This window comes from Spinacia oleracea, chromosome 5 (assembly GCF_020520425.1).
Source record: "Spinacia oleracea cultivar Varoflay chromosome 5, BTI_SOV_V1, whole genome shotgun sequence".
NCBI classification, from domain to species: Eukaryota; Viridiplantae; Streptophyta; class Magnoliopsida; order Caryophyllales; family Amaranthaceae; genus Spinacia; species Spinacia oleracea.
This window is the reverse complement of record NC_079491.1, coordinates 323,995-333,960: the sequence shown is the minus strand read 5'-3', so window position 1 is coordinate 333,960 and position 9,966 is coordinate 323,995. Positions and strand designations below refer to the sequence as shown.

Below are 9,966 nucleotides of genomic sequence, written 5' to 3'. Positions count from 1 at the left end.
CAGGGAGAAAAGAGCAGATGCTACATTGCCTTCAATTTTGAAACTAAAGAAGCGTTCAGAGTAGAGAATCGATTACATTTCAGTCACTTTTACACATAAATCATGTGTCAAATGATGCTATATTCTCATTCTACACCCTGCTTGCTATTAGGGAAAAATACCCTCTAAACCTTCAAAATTCAGTTTTTGTAGCTCCTGTTGAATTGTTGATCAAGTGATAATGACATCGAATTCACTAATCGTCCATTCGGCTACCTCCTCTTTGTCACTGACAAAAACTTCAGTACCCATATCAATTGAAGTCCATATTCTCTTAGCCGGAGGTGTACTAGGATCCTAAGATGCATAAAGAATGACAATTCGTTAGTAACAAACAACATATTAATTATCATAGATGTATTCTTCTATATTGAGATTTGGATTGTGGATTGTGAAGATCGAAACCTGATAGAAGTAGAGCCTACTAGAAAGGCCACCAACATCCAAGTCCCAAGTAGTAGGATCACCAATCCAGCCTTGGCCGGGCTTGGTAGGATATCCATATTCAGCCCAAATAGGATGAGGCAGCAACTGGACTATCTCTTGTGCTTGAGGATTGCTGTAAGGGTCACATGAATCGGATGGTTGTTCAGGATACTCAGCATTCCCAGGTCGACAATAGTAATGGTACGCACTATAAGGGAAGTGGGCTGTGTCATTCCTGTAAATCTTGGTGTTGTTAGGAGTAATGTGATAGGGTGGACAGGACTTGAGGCTAATAGGGCTGCACCACGCGGGGGTTTCAGGGTTAATGATCATCTCACTATATCTAGTAACATCAGTGAGCACATCTCCATCACATGGTTTACCGTTGTTTTTCCAGCAGCTTCCGATATCAATCAAGTAGAACTGGCTCTTTGGACCTCCACCTTGCTTTATATCCAAATGCATTCTCACTTTAAAGTTCGGGGATTCAGGAAGCTGCATGCAGGAAATATTACATGTATTACTCATTAAATACTCCAGACCCCTGGTAAATGTTACCATTTGTACTCGGGTGCACAATGGTAATTATGTACACTGTTTTTAAATGCACATATAGTTCAAATTCAAAGAACATATAGTATAATGCTCCACTTGTAGTTGTACGTTGAAATCCTTCTATGTGTTCATTAGCTGCTCAATGAATGTTTATCATTAGCATTGTGCACCGGGTGTGTAATCCAAATTGCAAGTCAAGTTACCCAAGTAGTCAACAGAAAACCATGGCAACATAGCATATAAAATATTATTCCTAAAGACAACAGTAACCGGTGCCTCAGAGTACTAATTAGTAGAAAAAATAATCAATCAACAAATTCCCCAGAGAAAGTCACGGGTAAAAGTGTAAAACCAAATCCAAGACAGAAATGAGAATATAGCAAACTTTATTTGGTAGAAATCACATGGATTTTGCAAGCTAAGTCAAATAAAATGGATGGTCCTCAAGAAACTTCCAGCAACAGTAGGGCCAGTATCCAGTTGAAATTCTTTAACATCATCAAAAAAAAAGAAAAAGTAAAGCAATAAAAGAGAAGAGATAAAGAAAACATACAGTTTTGAGCATTCCTCGGGTATCGTAGTGATAACCTCCAGAGTATCCTCGAGTTGCATCAGCCCTGAGGTAAAGCATAAGCCATGGATACTTTTTGGAAGTTTTAAGCTTATGTTTGAAAGACCAGCTACCCTTTCCAAGTTGCTTCTCCCATGTAACTTGATAATAAGAAACACCATCAATTATTCCACGGCTAAGATCGGAATCTGAGTCATAGGTACCCCAGAAGCCACCCGTCAGGGTTAAGTCATGATTATTATGAGATGATGAAGAATTCAAGGAGGTTGGGTTATGGTGAAAGGAAGGTTGATTCATGCACCCATTTCCAAAGCAAGGGAACCTGCCTGGAGGAAAAGGGCCGACCTTTTTCCCATTCTCTGGGCACAAACCTGACTTAGTGTCATAGTTTCCATTCTTGAGCATAACCATCCAGAATTGCCATGGGGATTTATCTTCATCTTCAACCTGGCATAAGTTCCCCAAATAGAGCTCCTTTTGTGCTGCATACTCATCTGGGTTTGTCAGAGCTTCTGCTTTCAACCCTGGAAAAGGCTTTCCCACCCCAAGTTTGTTGTGTGCTTCTGTAACTTTGTGCTGAATTTCAACTTCAAGAGAGCTACTTTGGTACTTGTTCTTGTTAAAAGATGTGGGAATGACATCAAAGCAGTCAGCGGCTCGAGGGCTACCCATACCAGGAGCTTCATTACCAACTTCATTGCAGAAATTCCAGGCCTCAAAGCCAACCCTCAACCCATCCCTCTTCATCCCTGGATCCCCCACTGCTGATTTTCTATTGACATTCTCATTCGCGCAGCAGCAGCCCAACAAATTGGCTACCACCATTACTAACAACACCCTCAACATCCCCCACCAATCTCCTTTTTATTCTTCTTCTTCTGTAAACTATAATTGATTCCCAACAATATCAGTAAAAAGTATTAATTAAGAGAAAGACAACAACATACATTGATACATATACATATACAAAGGAACAACAACTTGAGTACTCCACTATACTGGTATTGGTACATGAATTAAAGCAAAATAGCAGCTCAATACTCAACCTCCCTCTTCAGTGTTCACATGTAGATGTCAATGTATTTAAGAGAATAAATACGTTCCTTGGCGGGTTCACTTTTGATTTTCTAATTTCATTTCTATCCCTTTTTATAAGTATATATTCCGATTTCTATCTTTTTTTTTTTTATATATATATTCAAGTATTCTGATTTCTTACCCTTCTTTTAAGTATTTTGATTTCTCACCTTTTTTTTTTTATAATTATTATTATTATTATTATTATTATTATTATACTAGCATTTTCATTTCTTACTTGTTTTTTTTTATTTACACGGAGTATACATTTTCTCCTTCCCGAGCACTGTTACTTTTTTGCATTCCTCAGACTCTCAAGTACTGGTTACTGCAGAGTACTCCGTATTTGTTTTTAGATAAGAAAATGATCTGTTTATTTGAAAAGACCAACCTAATAAAACGAGGATTGAACTTTATTTGGAAAGGATCTGTTTTGTATCATAAAAAATACGCAAGTACCAAAGATTAATCATAAAATTTGCCGCCTTACATTGCAAAGAGTGATAGAAAGAGATGGTCACCGGAGGGAAAAAAGAAGAAGAAGGTACGTGTGGTACAAACAGTAACACAACTAAATAAAGATAGGTAGGTGAAATGTGGGCATATGGGCGGTTTCTTGAATTAGAGGGTTTAGCAAATCCCTTCGAATCTTGTCCATATGTTGGTGCCCTTGGTGGGGGCACAATTGAAGATTGGCATGACATCAATCACGTTTTAGTTTTAGGTTACAAGATTGAAATATTGAATGATTGAATCTCTCCTCCCTTATTATTATTATGACATTTTATCTGAATATTATAAAAGTATTATATGAAAAAAAATTAATTTAAACGAATTTAACACATTAGTAAAGTTATAAATAGGAATTTTTTAGAGGAGACAACAAGTTGTCACGTATTCCCTTATAGCATAGACATTTATGGTGTCGAAAAAGATTGGTAGAATAAATTACTTAAGCCAATTTTTTTGCCTTGAAGAAGCTGGTGCACATTACACACATTTGACCAGCTATTATTACACTGGAATAATATTAATTACTCCAATGATTTGTAATCCTTCCATAAAAACTCAATACCTGCTTCCTGGCCCTCTTGTTGTTACAGTTTACACTTTACAGTTTACAGGTTTACACTCCTGACTCCTGAGTCTGAGTCCCACCACTAGGCACTAGTGTTACTAGTGTCTAGTCCTACTACCAGACCATTATGCGATATGCCAACCAACTTGCAAGCTGCAACATCCCTTCATCGTTTTCACTCCGTCTTTCAACCCTTAAGTTTCTTGGTAATAGCAGCTCGATCGACTCGATGATAAAAGTTACCAAGCATCGAGTAGTACGTACTTGATCTAGTGGTAAATGCGTATCTCATTCTCATACAACCTTTAAACCCTGCTAAACATAACCCTACACCCTCCTAACTCCTAAGCGCCCTTACCTCTAAATCAGGACATGTTGACTTCCCATAGCCTATCCGAAAAACAAACAAGAGATGTTAGTTGCACCTTCTGGCTTCTGCTGCACTAATGAATAATGAGTAATGAGTAATGAGCAATGAGTAATGAGCAATGAGCAATGAGTAATGAGCAATTTCTATCTTTTTTCATTTTCAATTCTTACATTCCCTTCCGCATCTCTTCACTTCCCCCACAACCCCATTTTCTACCAGTACTGCAATACTACGCAAGCACACACACAAAACGTAAGCATTAAACAAAATGCATTTAAAGATGCTTAAAAGTTGGAGAAAGTCTTAAAATTTCTTGAACAGAGCCCCAAAAGGCAGTGACACAAACGGAATATGATCCCACTTTTACCAACTAACCTACTCCGTAGTACTAGTAGGCTGGCATATATGGGACAATATGGCCATATGCACATGCCCCTTTCTGTACTAGTGAATTTCTACTCAGTAAATAACTTTTACATTACACCCAAGGAAAAACATTATGAAAAATTGGATCAAAGAAGGGAACGCAGAAGATTTCAAGGTTTCACATGTGGAGTTGCATGAAAAAAGAAGGTAACATCATCAGCTCATCACAGATTCAGGTGGTTAACAAACAAACAAACACACCAACTCCATATCACATCTATGTTTGGTACAGGTCGCCTTCCGTGCCTGCCAAGATTATTAGCTCATACTACATATACCACAATGTTAAATACAAGTACTAAATAAACATACAAGCAGGGGAACAAAAATTGGTTAAGCAGCTTCTTCACCAAGTTATTATTGAAGAGAGGGTATTAAAGACTACAGAGAGTGCAACTCATCTTTCGGAACCAGTACATGATAACTACATATCAAACCTAGCTAATACACCAAATTCTCCTCTGATTGATCCAAATATGATCCAAATATCCAGACTGATCACCCTCAACTAAACTATCTTAAGATCAATTATTTTTGTCGGTTTTGTACCTTTGTCCAAACGTTAAGATCACTCACCCTGTTTTTGGTTGTTTAAGTTAGGATAGGGTAAAGATCAATTATATGTCAACAACCCAAAAAAGAATACAGGTTGTGTGTTAGGAAGTAGCTTGTCTATTATTAGCCCACGAGCCATTGGTTCAAATACTCGTGACAGAAGTAGTATTCCCTCCACATTTTACTTGCCCTATTTGACCCAAAAAAGAGCCACAAAGAGTCAAATGGGAAAAGTAAAATTAGCACGGAAGTTGTAAATTTGTAAGATGAAACTTAAAATTTTAACTTACATATTTGCCTCTCAAGATACCCCTCATATCTTGCCTTTGTCGATCTTGGCCTATCCACGGAAAGGGTTGGCATGCAAAAAGGCTTTTGTAAGCTAACTCATATGCCACAGAAAGGACAAGGATCCAAAACAAAAACTTACCTACAAAGGATGTAAAATTGTAAATGACACTGAAAAATGATCAGTCCCTAGGAAAGACATATCTGAGTTGCAGCAAGGAGAGAGATAAAAAATTACTCCCTCCGTCCAAAATTAGTTATCATAATAGGCATGCCCTTCGGAATCGAGAATGCGACATGATTTTACTATAGCATACCTTCATAAAAAATGTTCTTTTTTCTGCCTGTAACCTGCCCTCTAATCAATTAATTTAAGGTAATACCATATTAGAAACTCAATCATAAACCATTAGAACCTTAAGAAGTGTGACAAGTGGACTACTATTTCCAGACATCCTAAATAACATATGTAATACATAACACGGGGAATTATAACTATCTAGGCATCTAGCACCCCCCCCCCCCCCCCCCCCCCCAAAAAAAAAGACAAGACTTCATTCAAATTAAGAGCAACAATTCACAGTTGTGATGTCTTCTAAGCAAGAAGCTTATCAGCAACCAGTTAACAAAAAGAACCAATATGAAGTAATCCCACAAATAGTTGGTACATATGCACGACAATAGTTTTGAAAACCTAGCTTCTCACTAATTTACAGAGGACCAGACCAAATACCCACATAATGCAACATCTCAAATGGTTTATCATTTAGTCTCACTTCTCCTAAAGATCCTAACTACTGTAAGAATAGTAGAAATTAAATAACACTTGAAGAACCTTTAAAAATTGTGAATGATTTTCGTATGCTTTAATTTGCCTTCCCAACCTAAAGTTGTGAGACTCGTGATTCCAAAACAGATTGCAGATCTGTAGCATATCTCTCTCCAACTCCTCTCTCCCTAACAGAATTTCGAGTTTTCTTTATAGGCAAGTTGAAGAGGAAACACCCACTCTTTTGGCTCATACTCAACAAATATCATGTTCAGATCAATCAAATGTTTCATGTTAATCACCAACTCAAATTTATCTAGTTTTTTCAAGTATTTTCTTTCTAATGTTTTTAAAGCTTTGTTGCTTAGGGGATAGGAGGATTTTGCTACTTCCAAGTCCGTTTCAAATTTTAAGTTCTAACATGAATCAACAAGATAAACAAAACTGTGAGATTATAAATGCATGTGATGTTCCCTGTGTCTCTCAATGCACTGAAGGACAACAGAAATAACCTGAGAAGGATTTCATCAGCATTGGCCATCATAGGCTCATATATATCCCCTTTAGTCCCCCGATTAATCATATTCCAAAGTTTGCTGTGATGACCATGTCTTTCCTTTTATCATTATGTTCCTTGTACTCTTGAGTGGACAACAAAGATGCACAATAGTTCCCCATCAGGTGAACAGGAGTAGGTTGTTGTAAGGACCATGCAAACATGATTGCACAACACACAATACAACTTCTCACAGTCATTGGACAGATTAAATCCCTTCCAAGCAAGTAATACCTTTTTTCTCTTCTCGGCGATGTACGATAATCAGACTTGAGGGGGGAGTAGTGTCTACTTGCCACCAAATCAAATATCTACCGCTGCAGCTGAAGGCAAAAGAGAATTTACTGCAAACGATGGACGAGATATCAGCATCATACTCCTATAACAAAATTAGAAAAGAAAGAACCAAGTATCAAACTGAAGATCCAAACACGAACACAATGTCATTGTCTCGGAAAGAAAGAAAATTTAACAGACATAATGTAACTCAAAAAGAGTGTCACAAAAAATAACCTAAGTTTCAAGTTCAAAGTCATGATCTATTGAAAAAAATAGTTTGCTGAATTCAAAACCATATACGAATTAATCAATATCTATACCAAATTTGAGGAGGGTTTCACACCTAAAACTTAAACGAAGCATAAAACACAAGTTTTCACTGATTTTACAAGATTAGTTACATCGGTAGAGAAATAGCATCACAGATACAGAAGGAAGCCATGCCACGAAGCAAAGAGTTAGCACATCTTCATATAATCTCATTGTTGTTCCAGTGAGCAGTGACAATGATTTACAAGGTAACCTGTCAGGGATATACAATCTTTCATCCGAACACTAAATACAAGTAGTGGCTGATATTTGTATAATGTGGATGAATATGCAAGTCTTCTGTATATATGCATAACTCCAGAGACATTTACAAAACAAAACCATGAGTTTATGGGATCCAGATGTTGGTCCACCCACTAAAAAGGTTTCTCTCACATGATTTTCAGACCAAACCTTGTGCATTCATGATAATTGACGACTTGAAAACGGACGACTTTGCAATAGATCAGGTAGTGTTATCCTTCCCATGTTGTTGGGATCAAGTTTTTCAAACTGATGACAAATCTGTAACACATCCTGATCTCCTATCTTTCCCATCTCTTTAAGCTTGAAGATAACATATTCCGATTTGCTGCACATGAAAAGTCAAAAGTTATGGTATCATACAAGAAGCCATTATTTATCTGACTTTCATGGTTAAACACTTAAATGGACAAACTTGATCAAATCATAGTTATATACTTAAATGGACATACTTGATGAAATCATTGTTATTGATGTTGGCAGACAACAAATCTAGAGGAGTAATTTCCCTTTGAAGAACCCACTTAGCAACGGTGCGCTGGCGCTTATGAATGCGGGCCTCAACAAGGAAGAGGAAGGAGCGGGCTACTGCCAGAGTAGAAACAAGGAGCCAAACAGAAGCGAAAAGGCGACCGGAGAGGGTGGAGAAGGCTTTGTCGCCATAACCAACGGTAGTAACAGAGAGGGCAGAAAGGTAAAGGGAATCAACCCAAGACAAGTCTTCAACAAAGTACAAGAAAAGAGTGCCAACACCAATACAGAGGATAAGGACCAAGAGGGATAAACCAACCTTGAGACGTATTCTCATACGACCCTTGTGAACATCAACAAGTCGGAGGGTAAGAAGGCGGAGAAGTGGACGAGGGCGGGGAGAATGAATATGATGATTGGTTTGATGAGCAAGAGTGTCATTTTGGTTGGATTGATGGAGTATGTCTGAGAGGATTGTCTGTTCTTGAAGATCAAGCACATAATTGAGAACACCAGAAAGGAGGATATCAATGAAACCAAAACCAACAAGTACAAACAGACAGGAAAATAGTTTAGTAAAAGGGGTAAGAGGAGTGATATCACCATAGCCAATTGTACACATAGTGACGATGCAGAAGTAGAGTGCATCAACTATGGGGTGAGTCTCTAATCCTCGTCCTCTTGAAAACTGCTCCTTGTTCATTCCGTACACTAAAACCCCCATTCCTAGGTAAATTACCAGTAATACACCAGCTTGTCGGACAATTACCATCCTCTTTTTCCCCTCAATTGATTTTTCTGGCAATTTGAAATCCTCTAACTTACCACCAGCAGCAGCAGCAGCGGCGGCGGTACCAAGAGACCTGGCCTGGAGGTCGCGAATCACGGCGGCCATATCCTTAGCTGGAGCTGTTTTGCACCTTTGTAACGATTTCGTCCGTGGAAGCTGTTGCTGCTCTTCCCAATCAGAAGAGTTGATTTCCAGTTGCAGTTCATCACCCGCCGTAACCTCATCCATCTCCACCACTTGTCCACTACTGTTTTAGCTTTTTTTTAATTTTTGAGATTATATCATAAATTCACAAGACACAATACAAGCAGCAGTCAACCCAAGCCATTCACGCCTCCGATTCTCGCCGTCTCTCATCGCAACCTTTCACGGGCCACCTAGGGTCTCGTTAGGGAAACAAGATATCGGGTACTCTATCTTTTCGGGTCGGGTAATGGAGTACCCGATATTCAACTACTCCGTAACTTTTTTTTTGTGAATTTAGGCAACAAATGGGCGGGCTGTTCTTTTTTATGCCAATATTGCTTTTAGGGAAAAGTAAGGATGCATAGCAGCTGCAGAGCTCGCACATGCTCACAAGTTAATCTCCAGCTTGCAACAGATGTATAATTATAATACAAATATTAATATCCCTTCTTTTAGACTTATTTCGGTCATTAACCAACTATTACTATTAGTATTCGAGCGTTATGTTTATCTGTTACCTTAACTATTAGTCAAGAATCTTGCAGAGTTGCAGTTAGTAGTTGCACATCGATTGTCTACAATCAAAAATGCCGGTATCATAACAGTGGTAAAAAATGGGGTCATTTTAGAGAAAGGTAAGCATGAAACTCTAGTTCATGCATCCTTGGTTGCTCTGCACATCACCGCATCAACTTGACCCGTCACAAACACAAACACAAACACAATTTTGATGACTTGCATAAATCATCTGTATTAAATTTAAGACTAAGTTTTCTAGTATTCAGTTTGATATTTGTATCTATTTTTGTACCTGCTTTGTTTAAAAGAGGAATGAATTATGTGGGGTGATGGTTAAAGAATGCAAATTACAACCAGTCGTATCAATAGGGCTGTGCAAAATATCTGAAAATCCAAAACCGTACCCGTGACACAACGACATATGACAAAATCTCTAAT

The 9,966-nt window shown here is 38.1% G+C and overlaps 2 protein-coding genes across 5 annotated transcripts; both read right to left on the bottom strand.

The window, feature by feature from the left end:
- Positions 1-3,134, bottom strand: LOC110776156 (uncharacterized). The gene is made up of 3 exons (XM_021980710.2): positions 1,574-3,134; positions 445-960; positions 1-336 (listed from the first exon to the last, which is right to left on the bottom strand). The coding sequence occupies exons 1-3, from the start codon at positions 2,435-2,437 to the stop codon at positions 211-213; spliced, it is 1,506 nt and encodes a 501-aa protein (XP_021836402.2). The 5' UTR covers positions 2,438-3,134; the 3' UTR covers positions 1-210.
- Positions 3,135-4,118: 984 nt separating this feature from the next.
- LOC110776130 (two-pore potassium channel 5) lies at positions 4,119-9,440 on the bottom strand. 4 transcript variants are annotated; one of them, XR_002530006.2, is made up of 4 exons: positions 8,015-9,440; positions 7,713-7,890; positions 6,945-7,054; positions 4,119-4,136 (listed from the first exon to the last, which is right to left on the bottom strand). XR_002530006.2 is itself a non-coding variant. In XM_021980695.2 (3 exons), the coding sequence occupies exons 1-2, from the start codon at positions 9,049-9,051 to the stop codon at positions 7,722-7,724; spliced, it is 1,206 nt and encodes a 401-aa protein (XP_021836387.1). In that variant the 5' UTR covers positions 9,052-9,440; the 3' UTR covers positions 6,916-7,054; positions 7,713-7,721. The 4 variants fall into 4 exon arrangements, 3 of the variants coding, with proteins under 3 accessions (XP_021836387.1, XP_056686340.1, XP_021836383.1); XM_021980695.2 differs by lacking the exon at positions 4,119-4,136 and having other exon boundaries at positions 6,916-7,054; XM_056830362.1 differs by lacking the exon at positions 4,119-4,136 and having other exon boundaries at positions 6,950-7,089.
- Between the last annotated feature and the right edge of the window lie 526 nt (positions 9,441-9,966).

What these genes read in the sequence shown, in the direction of transcription:
- LOC110776156 (XM_021980710.2), bottom strand. Translation starts at nt 2,437, where the DNA reads ATGTTGAGGGTGTTGTTAGTAATGGTGGTAGCCAATTTGTTGGGCTGC. An exon ending in CCCGAGGAATGCTCAAAACT is followed by an intron (nt 961 to 1,573) that starts GTATGTTTTCTT and finishes TCCTGCATGCAG; the next exon opens with CTTCCTGAATCCCCGAACTT. An exon ending in GTAGGCTCTACTTCTATCAG is followed by an intron (nt 337 to 444) that starts GTTTCGATCTTC and finishes TATGCATCTTAG; the next exon opens with GATCCTAGTACACCTCCGGC.
- LOC110776130 (XM_021980695.2), bottom strand. Translation starts at nt 9,051, where the DNA reads ATGGATGAGGTTACGGCGGGTGATGAACTGCAACTGGAAATCAACTCT. An exon ending in AATAACAATGATTTCATCAA is followed by an intron (nt 7,891 to 8,014) that starts GTATGTCCATTT and finishes TTTCATGTGCAG; the next exon opens with CAAATCGGAATATGTTATCT.